A 23960-nucleotide genomic window follows, 5' to 3' on the forward strand; every position below is an offset into this window, starting at 1 on the left:
CAGAGGTGCCTCCTCTGTTTACTGAGGTGGACAAAACTGGGTGAAAAGGAAGCTACTGAGGAGAGGGAGTGCTCCAAGATGGCACAGAAAAGACGGAGAGGCCCACAGGGCTCACGCACCGGAGCTTGGCCTGTCCGTGGAGAATGTGGAGGACGGCGCAGCCTCCCTGCCTGTATAACCAGAGTAGCTCCGGTCCTCCACCGAATCCCGCCTCTGAGCCTCAGGGCCTCTGCCATGCCCTCTGGTGAGGCCACGCTGAAAATTAACACTGGTCAGCCCCTGTCTCATCCTCGTCCAGCCAATGGCTGACAGTCCCACCCGTTTGCTTGCTAGCAATTGGTCAGCAATCAGCTCACACGTGGGCTGCCCAGGAGAGCAGCCAGGGGCCATCTTCAGGGGTAGCCTCGGGTTGGCAGAAACTCTGAAAACAGAAGCTGCAAACTGAGATCCTTGAGCTGAATGTGGCCAGTGATGGGCTTTACAATTTGTCAAAATGCTATGCACAGGACTCCTCACTCTCCTCAAAGCAATCATACAGGGTGGGTATTATTAACTCTGTTGAGGAAACTGAGGCCCAGTGAGGCATCAAAGAAATGCCGAGTGAGAAGACTGGAGTAACTCGGCCCCTCTCTGCTACCCACTCTCTGCTTTCAGGCCAGGGACTCTCTGTCTTAATCCCTTGTCTTGCCTTCGGTGTCCTGTTGCAGCTGTGCTCCTCTGGGAGAGGTTACCCTGGGTCCCCTGAACAGTGGGCCACCCGGCTGCCCCTACCCTGCACCTCACTCTCCCAACCCCCTCCTACATGCAGCCTCTGCTGACAGATCTGTCCCAAACTGACATTCTGTCCCGGGACGTTGCCACCCAAGGCCCAGAGCAGCAACACGCAAGCTTTCAGCTGCCTTACACTGAAGGTCTGTCACTGGACACACTCCCAAAGGGGTCTGCTGTGGGTGGAATTGTGGCCCTCCTAAAGATACGTCCCCGTGGAACCTGTGAATGAGACCTTATTTGGAAAAGGTGTCTTTGCGATGTAATTAAATTATGCAAATATAACTAAGGACCCTTAAATGGGATCGTCCTGGATTTGGGTGGGCCCTCAATCCAAGAACACTGTCCTTAGAAGAAGAGAAGGGGAAGGAGGTGACCTGCAGATGAAGGCAGAGGCTGAAGTGATGTGTCTGTAAGCCACGCCATGCTGGCAGCTGCTAGACGCTGGAAGAGACAAGGACGGGTGCTCCCCTAGGGCCTCCAGAGGGAATGTGGCTCTGCTGACACCTCGACTTCAGACTCCTGGGCCCATTCCTTCCCTTCCTTTCAAGGACACACGGCAGAAACCAAGGCTGATGTCATTAGCATACCATCTCACATCCATTCAGATTTACGTACAGAAAAAAATAAACCATTTTCCAAATGACTTAACCATTTTGTCTATTTTCAAACTATTTTAAACTTTTGACCATTATTTCTAAGAACCAGGAACGTATTTGCAAGGCTGGTGACTCCTGGCCCAGAACCTGCTGCCTGGGGGATGAACCTGGGACGGGTTTTCACCTGTGACAATAAGCTGGCCTCACCTTTCTCCTGAGCCATCTCTTGCAGACAGAAGTAGATGACTCTCGCTCCCAGGCTGAAGCCAATCAAGGTGACGGGTCGTCGGCCCTGGGGGAGAAAGGACACAGGTGTCTCATGGGGTACACAGCCAGTTTTAGCAAAACACCAGTGGGGCCGAGGGCAGCCCTTACGCAGTCCTCAGCGCCTGCCTCACACTTGATGAATCACGCGTGTGCGATTCCCTGAGCTATGGTGTCCTAAGCAGGAGAGGCAGGGCCCTCACCGACGGAGGAGGGTGCCTGCCGCCTGATGGCTCCTTCTGAGGCCAACAGGCAGCCTCTGGCTGGATTATTACCCTCATCTCAAACCATTATCCGGCCGCCTCTTCTCCAGGAGACAGGACTCACCTTCCTTTGTGGCACATGGCTGCAGCGAAGTGGAGCCACAGCGTGGCAGGGGGGAGGTACCCCCAGTTGTGATGGGAAAAAGGCAGAATAGCACGTGAATGGCAGCTGTTCTGTTTTTGATAGGAAGGCGGGACATGAAATACTGGCATTGAGTGATAAGAGAAGGTAGTAAGTTACACATAAAGAGGAACTTTCTGATGACAGAACTTGTAGAAAAAGCAACTTGTAACAAAAGGAAGTTATCCGGGGTATTTGGGTACAAGCTCCACAGGGAAGGAGTGGGAAGGAGCAGGTGGGCTCCCAGCTCCGGTCAGGCCTTTTCCTTGATGATACAGGTATATGCCCTCCCCATCTCCCCTCCTTACTACACTAGAGAACCCTCTGTTAAACAGTAGCCCGATGCTGCAGAAACTTTGTGGCGAAGGCTGCTAGTGAGCTCCCACGCCTGCCCTCCCTCTGTCCTGGGTAACAGAACTCCCAGTCTGCCAGGGCTCACGGCTACCCAGCTGAAGACTCCGATTCTCTTGCTCTCCTGTAGCCAAGGGGTGGGAGGGGAGCAGTTAGTAAGGCTTCTCGGCATGCCCTTCATTCTACTCCCCCACCTTGATCCGTCAGGGATGAGGATGTAACGCTGGAAGATCTGTCTTGGACCACAAGAGAGGCCGAGGGCTGAGGACGTGCAGTCACAGGACTGAAGGGATCTGGGCTCCTCACACGGGAGGGGAGGCCACCCACATGGGAGGCAGGTGATGGCCCCCAGCGGAGGCCCCATCCTAATCCCCGGACCCTGTGCTGTAGGTGACAAAGAGCTTTGCAGGTGTGATGGGAGATCTCCCTGGGTTATGGGGAGGGCCTGCTGTGACCTCAAGGGTCCTGATAAGAGGGAGGCAGGAGGGTCAGAGTTACAGGTGACATGGCGGCAGAAGCAAAGGGCCAGAAAGATTTGATGCTCCACTGCTGGCTTTGAAGATGGAGGAAGGGGACTACAAGCCAAAGAGAGTAGGTGGCCTTTGGTATCTGGAAGAGGCAGGGAAACAGATACTCCCTGGGGCTGCCATGTAGCCCTGTGGACCCACTTTAGATTTCTGACCTCCAGAGCTGTAACATAACACATCTGTGTTGTTTTGAATCACTAAGTTTGTGGTAATGTGTTACAGCAGCCATAGGAAACTAATACACACACATGGCCCCAGATGCTGACGACACTCGGCTGTTACATGGAGGGAATAAATGTCCACCTTGTTTAGGCCAGTCCCACTCTGGTCTTTGCTTTATAGCTAAACCTGCCAAAGCAACAGGGACTGGATGGGGGCTATTGGTTTTGCAAGCAATCTACCCACTGTGGCAGGAACTGTTAGTTGTCCATCTCCTCTTTTCCATGTAATTGAGTTTCAGTGGGATTCATTGACACCAGAATAGAGACTGCATTTCCCAGCTTCTGTGGCATTTGGTATAGTGTGGATAAAGTGAAGGTTCCTATGGCTAGGATTCTCACCTGGCCCTGGTCAGCTAGCTCACTACACACATGTGGGCAATATGTTGTTAGTGACTCTATATAAAGAGCTCTGCCCAGTGCTCTGGGCAGCATGGTGGCATGTCTGCACACCTGCACAGCTGTATGGCTGCAGGAGAGCAGAGACTGGAGTGGTGGCAGCATGGAGAACAGAGACTGAGACGGCTGTAGGGGCAGAGAGGCCCAGAGGCAGAGACTGGCTTGCTGCATGCAGACTCGCTCTGAGTGGACGGGATTCTAGGGACTGACCTGCCACTGTGGGAATAAAGTTATGTATAGATGCTTTCACCCCAAGAACATTCCATTGTCATTTCTCAGTCTCAATGAATCCACAGTGAACTTGCCTGGGCTGAAATGCATTTGTAAGATATATGGTCATATGATGAGGGTTGGCCAATGAGATGGCAATGGAAATGCTAGAAGGCCTTTGCTCTTTCTTCTTTGGCCCTTCTTTTCTCCTGCTTCTTGGAGCTCAGGTGCTGCAATTTGGAACCATGAGGTCAAGACCACAGGCAGCTGAGCAAGAACAGAAGGAACGTGGGCCTCTTTACAGTGGCATGCCATTCTACTGTGAGACTGCTTTCCCAGGCTTCTCCGTGAGAAAGAAATTCCCATCTTGTTTAAGCCACTGTTATTTTGGGTTTTGCTCACTTGCAGACAAAATTAATCCTACCATGCAGTCACCTCTGGTACTATTTCTCGAACTTTTATCTCCATTTACTCAAGTTTGTTTTGAACGGGACAGTTTATATCCTTGGTAAGTACATCTTTACTGGATTCACAGTTTAAAAGCATTTTGATGATTTACCTTCCTGACCATTTTGCATCTGGGCTGACGGTAGCTCTGTACTTCTAGGAACACCTGACTTTATCCATGCCTGCAGATGCCTCTGCTATTCAGTCCTCACATGCCTGCCAGCTGGAGATGCAATATAATGTTCTTACTGGTGCATCCTAGGACACTTGTGACGTACCTGAGGGGCAGTGAAGACCCCCCCTACCAAAGCCACTGGGCTATATCCATGTGGGCTTGTCTCTAGGGATGACATCTGTACATAGTCAGCCCCCTCCCCGTTTTGCCCCCCACCCACAGCCATTCCTGGGTACCTGCTGCCGGGAGAGCAGGATGTGGGCCAGATGCTTGCCAACCTCTGCTGATCGATGGAGACACACTCCCCAGGGGTTGTCGATGACATTGGCAACAGCAAGGAGTGAGGCTGGCCAGGTCAGGGCAGCCACAATGCCTGGTGAGGGGTGACATCAGTGATGAAGGCTGTGGTGGTCCTGCTAGGGAAGTGACTGGCTGGCTAACGGAGGCCCCCATGAATGCATGCAGGGTCTCTAACTTGGAACCTGGAAGTTTTCCAAGTGTGCTCAAACTGCTACAAAGCAATGAAAAAAACTGAAGTTCATACATTTTTGATTTATAGACTAGATCCCTTCTGTGCAAGCATCTGTCATGAGTGAGATTCCAAAAGGGCCCCAGTTTGTCACTCCATTCTATATCCTCCCACTTGGCCTCTTAATTCCGCAGCGTCCCCACCCCTGCCCTGCCATCCATCGGGCTCAGTCACGTGACTCACTTTGGCCAGTGAGACACTAGTAGACGTGAGGCCTAAAATGGTCTTGTGCCCTGGGGCTGACCTCTCATGCCCTCTGCCATTGGTGTGGGCTGGGCCTGCTGACACCAGGAGGAGGAGGGACAAATGGAGCAAAGGTGCCCTGGCTGCCCCAGACAAGGCCAGCATAGATGGTGGACAGCTGGCTGACCCGCAGATGCAGGGGCAGGCCCAGCTAGCATCAGTCTAACGAAGCCTCACGAGCCCTCAGCTATTATGAGAAGTGACTGCGATTTTAAGCTACTAAGTTTTGAGGTTGCTTTTACATGGCAATAGGTCACTGATACATTGCGTGACTGCGTGACGATGTGATTGGCTGTTTACCTGTAACCGTCTCACAGACAGGAGTGCAGCCTTCACCTCTGCGAGGCCCCAGGGCCCAGGGCCCAGCACAGTGCCTGGCTCAATGGGGCCCTCAAGTTGTGGGTTGGGAGCAGTGAGCACGCTGCCGGCGGGAGGCGGGAGACTTACCAGACAACACCGTGTACTTCAGGGCCTCCTGGGCCACCACGCTGGCCAAACCACTGAGGATGGTCTCCAGGGCGTTGCCGAGCTCCATCAGGTACTTGGCCTCCCAGGCCAGGCAGTATTGCTCGTGGCTGCGGGCCAGGGCTGCCCATGGGGCGCTGAAGGTGCCTGGAGAGAACATAGGTAGATGGACTCTCTCCTGGCTGGGAATGAGGGTGCCCTACCCCATTTCCCCAGATCAGCAGCAGGGTACCATTCATCCCTAGTGGAAGACAAGGGGCCGGGCCCCTGCCAGTGGGGAGCAGCTGTTAGCGGAGCAGGCCGAGCTCCTGGACCGAGCACAGGGCCGCCCTGTGAGTCGGCAGGCCGGGCTGTGCGTCCTCACTCCTGCCTTCATCGGTAGTGGGGTGACCACTATCCACCCTGAGCCTCATTCTGCTTATCTGTGTAGTGGGGAGATTAATGTTTATCTCCCTTCATAGAGTAGTTGTAGGAATTGAGTATTTGAACTACTATAATATGTAAAATGCTGCTTTCTCTCACCCTGCAGGAATTCTGGCATCAAGCTACTGAGGCTGTACAATAGGAAAGAGCTGGCTGGCTCTGTGGATCTGTGCGTCTCACTCAACAGACACTGCCTGGGAAGTAGTCTGGGAGCTGGGGCAGAGGTATTTGAGCCCAGTTCTGCCATGATCTTGAGCTCACCCAGTTTTCCTGAGCCTCAATTTTCTCATTTTGGGACTAGAAATGGAAGGATGGTGACACTGCCACCATAGTGGCCAATATCAAACAGGGAGCAATAAGCACAGCTGTCTGCCCCCGTCTCTCCCTCCCTGCCTGCCCTCCCTCCCCACTGAGGACAGTGTCACCCCTCCAGCACACATTCAGGCCCTCCAGGACCTGGCCCCTGCCCCCTTCATTTACACTTTGCTCCATGAAAACACATTTTTGATTTATTGGTTTGTTCATTCATTCACTCATTCATTCATTCCACAAACATCAACAGGGTTAATGCCGGGCCTGGAGCTTGACCCTGATACAGACGATCCCCATAGAAACGTCTGGAGAGCATATACTAAGCTCTGTGCTTTTCACTTGCATGCTTTCGTTTAATCTCCACAGCCTCTGAAATATGGTACCACGATTAGCCCCATTTCACAGCTGAGGAAACAGCCAACTGAATAAAAAGAGCTCTCAGTCCGGGGAGAGAGAGATGTGTGAACATCACATGGTTACTCTATTCTGGGAGCAGGAAATGGGACTGAGGGGGCACAGAGGGACACCTAATTTGGCCCCCCATGCATTTCTGCCTGTGGCCCACGTGACCTTTTCCAAACACAAGCCCCCTCCCACCCCTGCCTAAAACATCCTCTCCCTAGTTTATGCCTTCTTGCCCTCGGCTTCTAGTTGTGCCTCTTCCACGGAAGCTTTCCTGGCCCTCTGACAGCTCAGATGCACCCTGGGCCTTGCCCCGTAAGCTCTCAGCAGTCTGCAGCCACACACTAGTTCTGCATCCTGTTTAATGCACACCCTCTCCCACCACCTGCCGGCCAAGCACTGGATTCCCAAGGCCTAGTGACGCGGTGTGTAGTAAGCACTTATGAAAACATCAGGAAGTAATGAATGCGTGAGTGGAGGGCAGCTTCCCAGAGGCTCTGGGCTCTGGACATCAGCTAGATGCCTCTCCTTGGCCGACCGGAAGGGCTCGCCCTACCTGATGATGCTACGCTGACACGAAGGCCACCTGGCGCTGCTCCCTCCCCCCCCGCAGGGGCCCCATCACAGCTCTGCAACAGCTCAGGGATTAGCAGTCTCTATGGAGGAGGAGATGGCCAGGTTCCAGACAGGAGGGGAGCAGAGGGCATGGCTGTGACACCAGCCTGGGCTCTGGACCCAGCTCGGCCGCTTCCTGGCTGCGTGACTCACAGCAAGGCACGCTGCCCCTCTGAGCCTCGGTTTCTACATCTGTAGGAACGAGATGACACCACCTGCTTCAGCGGTGCTATGGAGACCACGCGAGGTGCTGCCTGAGAACATCACGTACACTGTGATGTGCTGTACTGCACTGCGTCATCCTGTGGCTGAGAACGCAGGCTGTGGAGCCAGATGGCATGGAGGTGACTCCTGCTTGTCCCCGACCAGCTGTGTGAGCCTCGGGAGCCCTTATAAGCCTCAGTTTCCTCATCTCTAAAATGGGGGTGGCAATGATGCCCATCTCCTTGAAGTAAAGGGTGAACGGATGCATGCAAAATGCTCGGGTAAGTGCCTGGCTCATTCATGGCAAATGGTTAGCTACTACACTAGTATCATCACTACACGTAATCCTACTTATAAAGGGGTGGGTTGGAGAAAGTCCAGTTATTCCCACCAATCGCAGACGCAGGCCTGTGATGACACTAAGCCTTCTTTCCTGGCTCTCGATGAGACAGGTAACGGTGATTCTTTCTTTCCTGAACTTAATCAAGTTTGGTTATATTCCTTTGAACCACCCCCTCTGCCTGGGCTGCAGACCGCATGAGGCTGCTGGAGGATGACACTGAAGGTGATGTCCTCCCCTAAAATGAACTTGACCTTTGACCCGGGGCAATGGAGTTGATGGGTTTAAACAAAGACAAGGGATTCGCTTCCCATACTGGTCAAAGTCACACATTCTTTTGTGTAGACTCTGGTTCTTGCTCCTACTTTCTTGTCTCGGTCTTTGCTATAACATGGTATAGTGAAAACAAATGGAAAGAAACCCTGATATTTGAGTCAGGAGACCTGGGTTTGAATCCTGCAACTGCCACTCACCTGCCATGTGATCCCTCTAGGCTTTGTCTTCTGCCAGATGAGGAGAAGGACACCCCAGAGGGCGGATGTGAGGATCACACGGGGTAACGCAGAGCAAGTTCCTACTGTGTGGGTAAGATGCCTGACTTGGGGAGGTGTGCACTAGGTGCTCAGTTAAGGTGCCCACTGTGTGGGGAAGGGGCCTAGCGGCCACACACCCACAAAACACTAACGCCTGATGATGCCTCTACACAGAGCCTGCACATTTCCCCACTTGCGACCTCTGTGTCATTTAGAAGAGCTGTGGCTTCCAGCCTTGGAGCCCAGAGATTGGGAACCCAGGAGGCCGTCAGCATGTGCGTCTGGCTGGGGTGATTCAGATCCCCTGGCCCGCCCTGCTCTCTCTCTGGGTGATAAACTGTTTGCGGAGCCTCACGGGGTACCTGCAGAAGCGAGCCAGGCAGTGAGTGACCCTGGTGTTAGTCCTCAGTGTCTCCCTGGTTAGAATCCCCCGAAACACACACACATGCAAACTAGAGCAGCAAAGGGAACCGATGTCTGTGAAATGCCAGTTAGACACCAGGGGCTTCCCTCCCTTACCTTGTTTAATTTAGTCTTTGTAAGTATCCCAAAAGGTAGGAATAATTTGTTCTACTTTACAAATGACTCAACTGAGGCACAGAGAGTTTAAGTAACTTGCTTGAGGCCATGTAGCCAAGATGTACTGACTTCTTACTACTTTTGACTTTAAGTCACATGCTTGAAGTCCTTTGCTATTTTCCACTTGCTCTGAGAATAAATTCAACCTCATCTCCACGGCTCACGTGCTTCCGTGTGATCTGGCTCCGCCCACACTCCTGCCTTCCAGCTCCCTGGTCTGGCCATCCTGGGCTTCTTTTGGTTCTATTACCTTGGCACCACTGGGCCTTGGTATGTGCTACCCTTTGGCTTGGTTTACACTTCTCATTCCTTTACCCTGTTAACTCCCAGCTGGTCCTCAGCCTAAACGTCACTTCCTCCAGGAACCTTTCCCTTGTTCCCCCAGGAACACTCTGAGATTCCCCTCTTGTGCTATTACCTCTCAGTGGTCTGTCTCTGCTCCAGGGGAGCAGGGGCCATGACTGAATTCCTAGGGCCTGGCTCACTGTCTGGTACATGGTGTGGATGGTACTCTACAAATACTGCTGGGTGGAGGGTAGATGGATGGGTGGGTGGGTAGATGGATGAATGAGTAGATGGGGCTGTGGGTAGATGGGTAGATGGTGGGTGGGTGGATAGACGAATGAGTGGATTCAGGGTATGGCTAGATGGGTGGGTGGGTGGATGGATGAATGAGTGGGTGGGGGTATGGGTAGATGGGTGGGTGGGTGGATGAATGAGTGGGTGGGGGTATGGGTAGATGGGTGGGAGTATGGATAGGTAAATGGATGGGTGGAAGAACAGAAGGACGGGTCAGTAGATGGATGTGGGATGCAGTCATCTATGTCCCTGAGCCTCAGTTTACTCCTCTGCAAAATGGAGCCCCCAAATAGCCTAGAGACATAGACAAGCAAGAGCCTAGGCCAGGGTCTGGTCCACCATAGCTGGCCCAGCTCAGCCAATGGTTGCCACTCCCCCCACCCCGCTGCCAAGCCCGCATCCTTCTCTGCTCTGCCCTGGTCCTCACGGTATTTGCCGGACGCCAGCCACCCCGTGATGGCAATGGTGATGTGCAGCTGCCTGCCCTCCGTCAGAGGCAGAAATGTGAACTCTTCGATGGCTCCAACGCGCTTCTTCATCTTGTACCCTAAAGACCCAGATGAAAAACAACAATGGAGATGCCTGGGGACCCCGGGGACTATTAGTCTGAGCAGCTCTCCAGGCTCACACAACCACATAGCGAGTGCCGGCCGCGTCCTGGTTCTGAACTCATTGAGGTAGGTGCCATTTCTGTCCCCAGTTACCGGCAAGGGACTGAGACTTCCAAAGGCTGGACAGCCCCTGCGTGCAGAGCTGGGCTGGGACTTGCAACCACTGCCCCACCCTGGCTCGATCGGTTCTCTTCTTCCTGCCCATGAACTTCAGGGGTGTAATGCACTCTCAGGGGAAGTGGGTTCAACTGACCAAGATTCTCAACACAGGGAGAGAGAGGGACCCCACTTTGGAAATGGAACAGGAGTCTTTGTGTGAATGGGAGGCTGCTGAACAGATGATCTGGAAAAATCCCCCAGGTGATGCTGGTAAATGAAAGGTAGTCACATGGTCTTTAAACACTAGGAGGCCTACCTGGAAACCTCCTGGATGGTGACAAGCAGGTCCAACTGGATCCTTCTCAGAAGTCTACACAAGGTGCAGCTTCCCAGACTTGGCCCTTCCCCCAACCCGTGCCAAGCCACCGGATCAGTTCTGTGAAGCCTGCTGCAAGTTCTGGCAGGGGTGTGACCCAGCACGAGAAGGGCCGTGTCCTCCTGTCTCCTAGGGAGCTGGTGAGAGTCTGGTGTTTCCTTTGGGAGCTGGGCCACTCTGGTTGAAAATGCCTAACAGGTCACTGCTCCTTTTGAACCTTACCTGTCAGACCAGCTCCAGCTGCGCCAAACAGCGAGGTCATGACAGCTATGCCAGCCACTGAGCCCAGAGCGGCTGCCCCGGCACTGCCAATGATTGTCGCGGCACCAGCGGCAACGAGAGGGGCAGCTAGACCCCCAGTCACACCTGCAAGGAAGGCGACCCAGGGGGGTAAAGGTGGGAGTGAGGATGTGGCCTGCTGGATTCTTCCCCCATCTGCTGCCCACTGCTTCCATAGATGCTTCTAAGAATGTAGCAGATACATTGCTGACAGAGCAGCTCCTGGCTGATTCCCCTGCCCTCTCCACTCTCCTCCAAGCCTGGTGTCACCCCTCCATATGCACTGCCCTGGCCCATGTGCCACCGTCTCATCTCAAGCAGCCTTACCGATCACTGTCCCACCTCCGACAGTCGCCAAGCCTATCAGGAGATAGCGCTTCCATTTCCTCCGGTTTTCTTTCTTCTTCCGGGATGCCTCCGCCGTTCTGGACAGGGAAAAAGTTGCTCTTTAGGGCTGGCTCTGCTCCGGACCCCCTGAGACCTCCCTGCCCCGCCAACACCCAAACTGGGATCAATGCTGGATACTCTGCCTTGCAGAGCAAGCTACCGAAGTCACCCTGGTCCCATTGGTGGTTTTAAAAAGTTGAAAACATTCTGAAACCCAGCTGGGGAATCCCAGTGTGTGGAATGTGCTACTTACCTAACAGATCCATCCTAACAGGGTTGCAATTTGAATAATGAAAAGACAAAAAATAATAATAATAGCAAAAGAAGCACAAAAAATATCTTTAAACAGATGGACCCAGCATGAGTACTGAAGAGAATCACAGACTCCACAGCCTCCCTCTCCTTGCCCCCTGCCACCCCAACTCAGCTCTCTGATACCCCCTCTCTCTGGGGCGTTTGAAAACCAATTCCTTCAGAATAATCATTTTGAAAAAGGGTTTGAGAAATGTCTGCATTGGAGAACTTGCAATAGCTAGAACTGTTCGGACTTGAAATTGACAAGCTATACAATTTAACAAAACAGAAGCATTTGGAGTGAATTGGGGTCAGGCGAATCCTGAGGAGCGCTCAGGGGTGTCAGCAAACCTGGTTTCCTGTTGGACATTTGGCCCTGAGCACCTTGGGGCAGTAGGAACGGAATGAGGTCGTTGCGGGCATTATGAGCATGAACTCTGAACTGAAGCTGGAGTTTGGACAACGACTTGATGTAAGAGTGATAGTGGATAATGATGACAATAAGAGGATGGTTAATATTTATTGAGGGATTCCTACGCCAGCTGCTGTGCTTTGTAAGTTGCATGGTTAATCTTATCTGACGAGCAGTTGTATGATTGTCCCCACTTTTCAGACGAGTTAAGGGATAATAGTGTCCAGATGCCGAGGGGCTGTGGGGCTCAGCAAAGAGAATGCAGGGCAGGCACTGAGCACATGGACCTGCAGGTGGCGATTACCCGGCTGCTGTTTCCATGCTACTGCATCTCCCTGGGCCTCGGTGTCCTCTTTTGTAAGAGGCGGGTTATAACATCTCCCTCTTAAGGTTGTTGGTTTGTAAAGATTAAATTCATTCTTTCTTTGTCCATTCAATCAACAAACTTTTAGAGAGAGTAGGCTGCATGCCGGCACTTCCAGGTGCCACATATGGGGAGCAGAACAATGCGGCATTCAACCAATTCATGTTTGTTCCATTCTCTTCTCACACGTTATGCTGAGAAATAGCTCATCCTCCAGTCATCGAAAAGAAATGGGATTTGGGTTGAGCACACGGGGATCTGCTACGCTTTCGGTTCTCTGCCAGCTCGCCTCAACACACTTTTCTCCTAAGCCCCTCCTGGCTATTCAGCATGGCCCTCTGCAGCTGCTTCACTACAGAGAAGCAGAAACCAAAGCTGAAAGTCTCTGTGCACCTCAGCTGCTAGGTGTCCGTGACTGAAGTTCGTGCCATCAGATGGGGACTGAAGCTGAGCCAAACGCACACAGTAAAGGGGAAGGCAGGGTGGTGATGAAAAGCATGGGTTCTGAGGTCAGGATTCAAACCTGTAAACGTAGGCTTGCATCCTACCTCTGAGGCTGCAGTGGTGTAACACCGCCCTGCAAGGATTCAGTGGGCCCTCCCTGCACCGGTCATCCCTATGGAAAGATCCTTCATCCCTGCCTTGCTGAACTGAGTGGCCCATGACCCGCCTTAGCCAATGAAATGTGGGTGGAAGGGATGCGTGTCACTTCTGGCAAAATGTTTGAGTCAGTGCAGGGGCCTGGTAAGTCTCCTTTTGCTCTGCCCTGAGACCAGCAATGTTCCAGGTAGAGGTCACTCTGTTAACCTGGGACTCAGATTCAAGACAGCAGGGACTAAAGCCACAGCCAATCTGTAGGCCAGGCAGTAGGAACATTTACTGTAAGCCATCGACACTTGGAGGTCACTTGTTACTGCAGCAAAACCTAGCCTCTCTTGATGGCTAGAGCCACTTACTATGTGACTATGCACAAATTACTTGCCCTATCTGAGTTTTCTCATCCTAGTGCAGATAATAATAGCACTGAATTCCTGGGGGTATTGTGAGAGTAAATGAGATAATCCACATACGTTGGTGGGCATATTGAAAAATTGCTCAATATGTTTATTGCTATTAGCATTCCTTTCATTATTATAATTTCCTCCTAAACACAGGTTGGAGATATATTTATATCTCAATTAAGGGTGCTGGCCCTTAATTGCAAGCACCATTCGGCGCAAACAGGAAGCCTGGCAATTAGTCGCTTTCTGTCGAGTTCAAGACTTAAGGAGAAATGCAAGCTGCTGCGGATGGTCAACAGGAACGTGCACAGAACAAGCAGCTGGCCTGTGAAGAGCAGCAACTCACCCAAACACTACCTGGCGCCTGGGAGTTTGGGGCAGGGGAATCTGGGCCCAGCTGTGCCACGATCTTGCTGGTTCCCCAACTACTCTGAGCCTCAATTTTCTCATTTGGGGACTGGAAATGGAAGGATGGTGGCAACACCACCATAGCAGCCAATGTCAATCAGGAAGGTATGACCACGGCTGTCTGCCTCCCTCCCCACCGAGGACAGTGTAACCTCTCCAGCATGACACTCTGACCCTCTGGGGCCTGGTCCCTGCCTCCTTTATAGCCTCATCCCTCATCACTTCCTCACTTGCACTTTGCCCTCCAGAAATGCTGAAGTGCCTGCAGGCACCTGCCTCCACCTCGGCACCTTCCCAGGCTTCCCAGGACCTTCTCACCTTCCTTTGTGTGGTTGAACATTACTCATCATTCAAAAGTCATCTCCTCCAGGAAGCCTGCCTGAGCTGCCAGGCTGCCTAAATGTGCTGACTCTGGGGCCCCCTCTAGCCCTCCCTACTCTATTAGCTTGGAAGTCTAGACCACTGATTTTCAAAGGGTGGGCTTTGGATCAACTGCATCAGAATCCCCAGGAGGTAGCTGTTAAAAGCACAGATTCCTGGGACAGAGCTCTGGGCGGGCAGGTGAGGAAACTGTACCTGTGACAAGGGATCTGCTGGATCTCAAGTTTGAAAATCGTTGGGCCAAGCCTTCGGGGCATAGATGGAGACTTCCCTGCTCTCCACACTTAGTGGTTTGCCCAGGGCTTGGGACCTGGGGGTTCTTGAATAGAGCCTAATCAATCTAACAAGGATTGGATGTGAGTATCTTATCTTGCTGCAGTGATCTATTTTTCCACTCACTGTACACATCTATGAAAACCAGAGGGGCATGGAACAGCACGTTCGGCTAAATAAAAGTATGTAGCCAGAGTATAGACCACTTGCCATCAAGAATCAAACTTCTGGGACATTAGAACAAATCTAAAGTGTTATAAAATTTTAATGATCATGGCAGATTTATTAAGAACAAGTCAAATTCTTGAGTTGGAGCATTGACATTTCTTGGCACCATCTGCTTCTAGATTGTTCCCACAGTGACATCTGCACATGTATATTAGATAATCATCACTTTTAGCTGAGTTTACAGAAAGGACCACTCATGGCCTAAAGGGATTAAAGCAACTAAAAAGTAAATATGGTTCTTGAATATATTTAAATGCTAGTCTAACAAATCAATTTTACAAAATGGATGATATACTCTAACCTTCGGTATTCTGCTTTGTATTATCTAAATATTTATAAACATTTGCTGAATCAAAAGAAGTATTTTTCCTAAAGTTATTTAGCTAAGGCACCCTCTGTGTTCACCTGAACTGCCAACCAATTTCCCTATTTCCTTAAGTACTTGAATGTTTGCTTTGTACATAAAATGAATAGCTTTCCCAAATCATCAATTATCAAGCGTTTTACTCCTGCAACTACTTCAGTTGTCTGAATTTCAACATCTACAGGACAAGAGGAGATGCTGGCCCTGAGTTGCATCTACAAGGCTTCCTATATTTGGAAGTCAGAATTCAACACGTGACAGTAAATCTAAATGTAGACTACTGACTTTGCCCGCTGGCTGGATACCAGTCTAGCCCTCATACTGCCACTGGCCACGCTCATGCTCTGGGATGCCAGAAAAGGCCCTGAGTTGGTGTTCCACGTCAGCCCTCCAGTGACGGTGGCTGATGCCAAAACGCAGATTTGGAACAAATCCCAGGCTGAAGCCACAGATACCTAGTGATGAGCAAGACACCATGCTGCCATCCCATGGATCCACAAATAAATTTCACTCACTGATACCTTAAGTCCCATGAGAGGGTGTTTCTTATCCTTATCATCACCACTGCTCCTTTTTTTAAAGCTCCCCTGCTCCAGGTGGCGGAGAGACAGCATATCTCTAGGAGAGCTAGAGACCTTTCCTAGTAAAGGCTGAGCAAGCCCCATAAAAGAATTATCTTTACTGCTTTTATCAGAGTTAAAGAGGGAACTTGGGATGGTCAGCCATGCCTTGAGGAATACAGAAAGTGGTGTTCAGACTGGATATGGCAGCTGAATCAGATGGTGCCGCCGACCAGCTATGTGACCTTGGGTGAATTATCTCACCCCTCTGACTTGGTTTTTTCCTCTGGAAACCCTCAGGGGATGGTTATGAGCATCAGATGAGAAGACTAGATGTGCCTAAATCTAGGAACCACTTGATAAAAGCTTGGTGCTGATCATGTTATTACGAGGTGATCAGCATCAACCTCCAGCAGGGTGTTAGCTAACATTTGCTAAGACCTACTATGGGCCAGGCACTGTCCCAAGCTTTTGTATTGTATTTGTGTTTTGGTATGTATTAATTAATCTCTCAACAACTCTATGATGGAGGTAATACCCTTACCTCCATGTTAGAGTTGAAGAAACTGAGACATAGAGAAGCAAAGTCACCAAACATGTAGGGCAAGCTTGGCCTTAGGGCTCAGACAGAGACCCAAGAACTGAAAGGTGGTACATCACACCCTGAACCCCAGATGCAAAGATTGCCTCCGGGTGCACAGTGATAAGCTCACCTTGCAGTAACACAAACCCTTAGAGTTAAAAGAAACCTGCATATAATTCGATCCTGTCTGTATAGGTGGAAAAACTGGTGCTGGTCCCCAGACAGGGTAAACAATGCGCCCAGGGCCACACAGGGACTTAGCAGCAGTATCAGACCGAGAACCAGATCTCCTGGCTGAACAGTCACGGTGCTTTTCCTGGTCTCAGAGCCTCCCAAAGACCACAGACAGAACCTGAGAGGTCTCCAAAGTCCCTAAAATTGAACTGAAAAATTACACATGTGGAATTTTTTTTTTGAGGAAAGGTCCCATATGTAGGAATAATAGCAATGATGACAGTACTGTGATAGTACAGTAAGCAAATAATTTTATTTATAGTTTTTCATTAAATAACTTGCCCAAGATCACACGGCTGCTAAGTGGCAGAGCTGGGCTATGTTAGAACTTCTCTTTTACATATTCCCTGATCTGGCATTAATGGTATTATCAGAATAAATCCTCTGGACAATACGTTTCTTTCTGATAATGAGATTTCCAAGCTAAGAATTTCCTTCATTTTAAGGCATTTAAGATACACTAATACACCCAAAGAATCGGGGCAGCCCTTGTGATTATGGTAATTGGCCTGCATCCAGTTATGCCTTTACTGACATGGCTCTGGGAGTTTAAGCAAGTTGGTTTTCAGGTTATTTCAACAGGCCAAGTTCCCTCCTTTCTCAGGGAAGCAATCTCTCCCTTTGCCCTACAAACCTTGGCAGGAGGGCAGCCCCACCTCTGAATGTGGCTTCAGGGCTAAATTCCCAGCTGGGCTAAACTGGCACAACCCGGCTCCTCGAGAAAGCTATGGTGGCTGAACAAAGCCCAAGGGTGGGAGGCGCCTGGGGCACAGAGCCCGCGATTAGGCTGCAACTGAGACTGACTGACTGCTCTGCGACCAGATCCTGTGTAAGGTGCTTCACAAAGAGCTGAGCTCTGGCCAAGTCGCCAGGATGATTTCCCTCTACGCACTCCTGACCATATATAGACAGCAGGTGCGTGACAGGGGCCTGTGGGGGAAGGAGGGCTCATATCTCCTGCGGACTTGCTACGTGCTGGCCCTTGGGAAAAGCACTTTATATCCTCACGTTCATTTTTCACAATGACCTTGGGAGGAGTCTATCCTCATTCCCATTTATCAGCTAAGAATATTATGGCTTAGAGAAGGGGCAGGGGGCACCTTCCCAGGGTGAAAAAGCAGATGGGTGTCAGAGGTGGGATTGGAACCCAGATCTTCTAGCCCATGGACAAGCTGTGGAAAGAACCTGAGGTGGAGTGTGGTGTCAGGGCCACGGAATGTTACAGTCATAGACTCACACCCTTAGCAATCATTCATTCAATCCCTGTTTCTTCCAAGTGAAGACTGGAGACCAGAGAGGGAAAATGTCTTTCTAAGGCCACACAGCAAGTCAGGGCTGCACTGGGACCCTCCGTCCAGTGCTCCTTCCACCTCAATATACCGTCTCTTAACAGGGGCAGGTGAAAGAGAGGGGGTCTGGTCTATTTTCTGAATAGGGCGCTCAAGTGGGAGTCCTCAATTTCTGATAGGCAGAGGGGGTGGTCATAGGGCTCCCTTACTCAGATTCCTCCTCTTTGGTTTCCTTCAGGCTCTCAAGGAATGTCTCTTCCAGCAGATCCAGCTCCCCCAAGGGCAGCTGGAGGTGGGAGATCATGTGGCAAACCAGGACTCGGGACCGAGCATCATAGTGCCCTCGAAAGACAGAAACAACACAGGCAGAGTATCAGTTTAGCTAAGCACAGAGATGTTAACAGCAGTGTAATTGACAAAACCCAAGCCCTGGGAATGTCCTAAATGCACAACCCTATGAGAACCAGTCAATGAAACAACAGCACAGCTTCCTGGATGGAATACTGTACAGTTTTTAGAAATATTCATCAGGAACAAGGGGGTATTTTTCACCAGTCAAATTAGCAAAGATCAGCTTTTGCTGTTAAGGATGGAAATAGGTGCTCGAGGACTTCACTGGTGAGGGTGTGTGTTGATAGAAACCGCTTGGAGGGCAATTTGACAATACCTATCCCGCACTGTGAAGAGCAGTGCATCACCCAAACCACAGAGACAGAAGGTGGGAGGGTGGGTACCAGGGGCTGTGGGGAGGCGAGGAGGGGGAGTTTTAATGCCCGAGTTTAAGTTTTGGAAAATGCAAAGAGTTCTGTAGATGGCCGGTGGTGATGGCTGCACACAATGTGAACACACTCAGTGTTGCTGAACTGCACACTTCAAGACGGATAAGATGCTACATTTTATGTTCTGTGTAGTTTACTACAATAAAAAAATGGGAAAAAGATGGGCACCTCCTTTCTGAAATTCTAATTTTAGGAAAACAATCCTAAATGTAGAAAACAGTAAATAAAGGCCCTGCTGGGACATTTATAACATGAAGGTGATTAACAGTCTGGAGATAATTAATGCCACCTAAAACTGGGGGATTAGTTAACGACAGCACATACGCCCAGTGGAAAATGAGCTATGAAAAAAAGGTTCCTAAAAAAAAGTTTGTAATATCTAAAAAAAATGCTTATGCAATGAGACAAATTTCCTAAATGTTTAGATGATTTGTGATAAAATGCCATAGAGTCCCATCTAAGAAAAAGAAACAAGAATAAGGAAAAAGAAGAAAGAAATATGTCAAATATGATTTCTTTTTGCCTTTTCAAAATTATCCTTAACCAACTTAGGTTAACTTTAACAACTGGAAAAATTTAATCTATTGAAATCTAAAAGGGGAATCTGTCCAAGTTCCAGCTATAAAGCCTGGAAGCCTTTGAGAATAGGTGAATGTCTGGTTCATAAGAAGTGGACATCTGGAAGGGGCCAAACACTGGCCCTGTTCCTCTACATAATCCCTTCAGGCTCCACGATGGATGGGATCGTATGCAAAGTGCCCCCTTCCCAGCACGTCCGATTCCATAACCAGCCTCGACAGTTAAATCCCATCCCATCTGCCAGAGACTGGGCCCCCACGTGTCATAAAGGACCTCCTCTTGGACGCCCTGCCTCAGAACGCACCACCTAGCCACCCAAGCCAGAGACTGGAATACCCGCCATCCTCCTCCTTTAGCCCTCTGAGTTTCTCTAAAAACCTTACCACTGCACCCACTTCACTTCCTCCCATTGCCCACCATGGGGGTGACTTACCTTCTGGACCTATCTGGGATTCCCTCGCCTCTCTAGGACCGCCTGCCTGCCCGTGCCACGACGTGGTGAGCTCCACGGCCAGCCAGGTTCCCTCCAGGGGCAGGCAGCACACTCAACCAGCCCCAGGGCCGCCCTGCCCTCTGGTCATCAGCTGATGCTGCACCTCCTCTGAAACCTCTCAACTGGTCCCAAACTCTGGTGGGGACCGGAGGGCTGTTACTTGGACCCAGTGAGCACCACCCCCAAGAGATTCTGGCTCAGTAGCTCTGGGATGGGACCTGGGAATCCATTCTGAACGTCAGGTTTGAGAGACACCGGTCTGGAGGCCAGAGTAGAAAGCACAGAGCTGCCACAGTTTCTGAGGCCCCTCTCAGGCCTCTGCCCACTCAGCCTTCTGCTCTCCCCACTCAGTCCCTCGCCGGCCCAGGAATGTGTCTATGCCTGGAGATGGGCCTCCAGTCAGGCGTCTGGCACTTAGCTGTCTTTCCTCAGCAGTAACGTAGATCTGGTATCATTATCCAATACCATATTCATTTACTTTTTGTTTGTCTCTCCCCTTGAACGATAAACTTCATAAGGGTTGTTTTCACTGCTGTATCTCTAGTCTTTAGGATGGAGCTTGGCATAAAGAATGTATGTTTAATTAGTGACTTGGCAGCCCTGAGTAGGGCTTCTATTTCTGTGTCTAAACTTGGGCAAATAGCTCATCCTTGCTCAGGTGGAAAGTGGGACTAGAGTCCCCTCACAGAGTTTTGAGGAGAGGACTCTTGGTCCACGATGGGCCTTTAGTAACTGTAACAGAATTGTACTCCTCTGCTGGGTATCTTCAATGCTAAGCAATGATATTATACTAAAGTAGTAGTGGCTAGCCTTCAACACAAGAGCCCACTGACATCCTGAAGTTTGAACTGTCAGCTTTTGCAAAACAAACTAGTTTCTTCCTTGAACTAAGGACCTCAGAGCAAGCTATGGTCTGGCAGCATTTGCCCGGCTGTCTTTGCCTCCCTAGATGAGGAACTGTCTACGTGCTGGGGAACAGGTATGTTGTGTCTTGGAGTTACTGATCAATTAAAGCTCCGGTAACAGAGAAGTTCCGTTTTCCGTCTTAAGATCGCAGACTATTGCACCCAGGTGGTGATAACTAAGCTGTGGAAATTAACCACACCTTGGCCGTGGTGATTAAGTGGTGGCAATTATAATTGGCCACTAATTCAAACTCCATTGGTCAAGGCTGCAGTGATTCAGCTTCTGAATTACAGACTGCCAGATGCATTAGTGATTAATTAATAGCCCAAGGTATTCTCAGGCATGGGGCCCTGGAATGTTAGTCTTACATAAGGGTCATTTCTACGACCTTGGCAGCCAGGCTGCTGGACTTGGAACTGAGGTTCTATTTAAGGCAAGTGGGGGCGGGGGGCAAAGGGGCAAGAGTCCTGGGCTACCTCGGACACTGGAGTCCTCTGGTCTTGGCTCTACCACCAGCTTGCCAGGTGGCCAACTCACTCCTCAGGGGCCCACCTCTCCTGTCTTGGAGCTCAGGCCACAAGCCCAGGCAGTGCTCTTGATTCTTCTTGTTGCCCCAGCCCTGACACCCAATCCACCAGCTAATGCTGTCGGCCGCAACTCCAAAATATATCCTGAGTTGACCCCTGGGGCCCATCTCCACTGCCATCACCTGCCACTGCCACTGTGACCCTTCTTCAACTACCAGCTACCTCACTGGTTTCTTATTTTTCATTTCTACCCCTGCACTGTCTGCCACAAAGCAGCCACAGGGGTAAAGTCACAAGTCTGATTGTGCTCTCCCCTCCAGCTTAGAAACTCTCCAGTGGCTCCCCAACGCACTCACTGGTCTGTAAGACTGTGTGTTAGCTGGTCTCATCCTGCCATCCTCTGCCACTTCACTTGCTACTGATCCTTGCTTCATGCACCAGCGTTTGGCCTGCCAAAAAGCGAAGCTCCTTCCTGCCCCAGGGCCTTTGTGCTTGCTGTTCTAACTAGAAAGCTCCTCCCCCAGAGCTCTGCCTGGCTGGTTGCTTCTCATCAGGCAGTCTTAAATATTACCCAGAGAGAAGCCATCAACCTCTAAAGTCAGCAGCCCACCCTGTCACTCTGTCCCCATTGCCCCGGTCCTACCACTGTGGTACTGTGGGTAGATTTGTCTGGCTCTTCCCACCAGAATGTCAGTCCCACAAGGCAAAAACATTTGTTTCGCTCCTTGTGTCTCCCAGTCCCCAGGACAACACTTGGCAATTAGTAATTCATGTCAGCTCATTAACTAACTGAAGCTCCCCTTCTGCCACCTGGGTTCTCTGACGTGCCCACCCTCCCCACTACAAGCAGCACAGAAGACCTTTTCCTGATGCCCACCTCCCGCGGAGGCTCACTCTCTGGTCCAGTACCCTCTGAGTCCTGCTTCCCCAGGGGATGGGAGAGAATGAGTTTACTGGGTAAGGCCTCTCTCCTCTCTCGGTGGGGTCATCTTTTACTTAAATGACAAAGTTTTGGCAACATCTGGAATACTCTCTCTTGGATCTGCTCCTCAATGTCACCTCCTCGGAAAAGTCCTCCGTGACCCCATCCACTGCTTTCTAGTCACTTACCATGCAGTATTTTCTTATCGCCATTCAAAACTTGGTTTTTAAATTTGCCCACCTGTTTATTGCATCTTCCCCTCTAAAATATAAGCTCCAAATTCACTGTGCCTCCCTAGCATTGAGGTGGATGTGTAATTGTCTGTGTCTGAGTGAAGCATGGGGCATCTGCAGGAATGAACACATGGATTTCTGCTGGGAGAGGTCCTAACAGGGGAGGAGGGTCACGCCGGGTGAGATCAGTGTCCCCCACTGCAGAGATGCCCTATGACTAATAATCATATGAACACTGGAAGCTTGCTTATCCACCGCTTCCTGTGAACCAACCTGTTGGGTGCACCCTCCACGTGGGTGGATTTATTGACTCCTCACCACCGCCCGAGGAGGCGTGTGCTGTAGTATCTCGCTTTAATCAAAGAGGACGCGGAGACTCAGTGCACGTCAGTGCTCTCGTGCTCTGGGCAAAAGCGCTGGTGAGCAGAGAGGTGGGCGGTGGGCTGCAGAAGCTGTGCCCTCAGCCCCGCCCAGGGCGTGGGAACCTCGGCTGTGGGACGGAACAGTCTGCCACACTCCCAAGCCTGCCCATTGCTTTTGGCTTCCACTCCTTCCTTGGGCCCAACCCCTGAATCTCTGTCCTGGAACAGTCAAGTCAGGCCTTGATCTTCCCCAGCCCGCCCAGCAGTGGGCAGCAGGCCCACAGAATCCCCCCGCTGCTCCTGAGGGCTGCTCAGACCCCAGTTGAGCATCCGAGCCTCAGCTTTTGGAAACCAGCGTAACTACCAAGGCCAGAGGAGCTGGACTCTGGGGGTCCCGTCCAGCTCAGAGATCTAAGGGTCCGCCTCAGGGCGCCTGTTCCCCTCACGGGAGGAACCTTTAAGAATTCAAGGTCAAATGGACTTGAAAGAGCCCACTGGCAGCCTCTGTCTGCACAGCCATCTGCGATGACCTTGGGAGACAGGAGCCTGCAAGTCACTGTGCACTTGAATCCTGACGTGTGGGCCGTGAGGTTACACAAGGGGAGGTCACAGGGATGCTGGTGAAAATTCATACGTGCTGGCCCCACACGCAGGGGGTCTGGGGCTCAGGAACCTGGCACAAGCTCCCCAGGTGATTCTGAAGCAAGCAGTTCCTACTCCGAGAAGCAGAGCAGTGGGCAAACAGGCGGGCGCTTCCTGGTCTCAGAAGGTCTGGGTGCACTCATGCCTGGAGGCAGGGGCATGATCAAGATAAGCCCAGTGCTACCTCTGCGGTGAAGGAAAACCATGGCCCTACTAAGTGCCAGGAGCTTACAGCTGTGATTGCTGATCCTCCCAGTGGTCCTAGGGGGCCCTATGATGATGCTCTCTTTTGCACAAGAGGTTTAAAAACTTTCTAAATCACACAGCTGAGAGAGTGGTGGGGCCTGGATTAGAATCCAGGATTATCTGATGCCAACATTTCTGCTTGTTTCACTGTGGCTGTCTTTTAAAGGCAAATCTGCACTTGGGCGAGTTTGGGGGTTCCGGGACAATCCCATATGGTCAGTGGCCAATCCTGTCTTCTGTGTGCAGGGCATATGTGGGGTGCACACACACAATGTCAGGCATAGCCCTAGGCCATGGGCCATAGACACACATAAAGGACACACATCACCCTGTTCTTGGGAAAATCTTGGGGCGGGGAGACCCCACAGACCTCAGGTCTGTCACAGGGGGCAGGAGTGCGCCAACCTCCGGCAACTGCCAGGCAGCCCCAGTGCCCACCCCTGGCACACAACCACATACTTTGGGAGCCCTTGGAGCCCACCTGGCCCCTGTGGCCTAGAAAGAGCATGGGCATATCCAAAGTCACCCAGTGTGTTCAAGACAGAGCTGCGCCAGACCCACA

General features: G+C 51.1%; 1 protein-coding gene across 4 annotated transcripts in view; it reads right to left on the reverse strand.

Annotated features, from left to right (window-relative positions):
• TMCO4 (transmembrane and coiled-coil domains 4) overlaps nucleotides 1-23960 on the reverse strand; it is an 86628-nt gene that overhangs the window by 37103 nt on the left and 25565 nt on the right. For 3 of the 4 annotated variants that reach the window (XM_036914483.2, XM_057499795.1, XM_036914487.2), the window contains exons 6-12: nucleotides 17919-18051; nucleotides 11259-11356; nucleotides 10875-11018; nucleotides 9994-10113; nucleotides 5562-5726; nucleotides 4579-4715; nucleotides 1575-1659 (exon numbers count right to left, since the gene is read on the reverse strand). In XM_036914483.2, coding sequence (XP_036770378.2) covers nucleotides 1575-1659; nucleotides 4579-4715; nucleotides 5562-5726; nucleotides 9994-10113; nucleotides 10875-11018; nucleotides 11259-11356; nucleotides 17919-18051 — 882 coding nt within the window. The remainder of the gene's footprint in view (nucleotides 1-1574; nucleotides 1660-4578; nucleotides 4716-5561; nucleotides 5727-9993; nucleotides 10114-10874; nucleotides 11019-11258; nucleotides 11357-17918; nucleotides 18052-23960) is intronic. The other variant, XM_036914485.2, reaches the window with a different exon arrangement.

The sequence above is a fragment of the Manis pentadactyla genome, chromosome 4 (genome assembly GCF_030020395.1).
Source record: "Manis pentadactyla isolate mManPen7 chromosome 4, mManPen7.hap1, whole genome shotgun sequence".
Classification (NCBI taxonomy): domain Eukaryota; kingdom Metazoa; phylum Chordata; class Mammalia; order Pholidota; family Manidae; genus Manis; species Manis pentadactyla.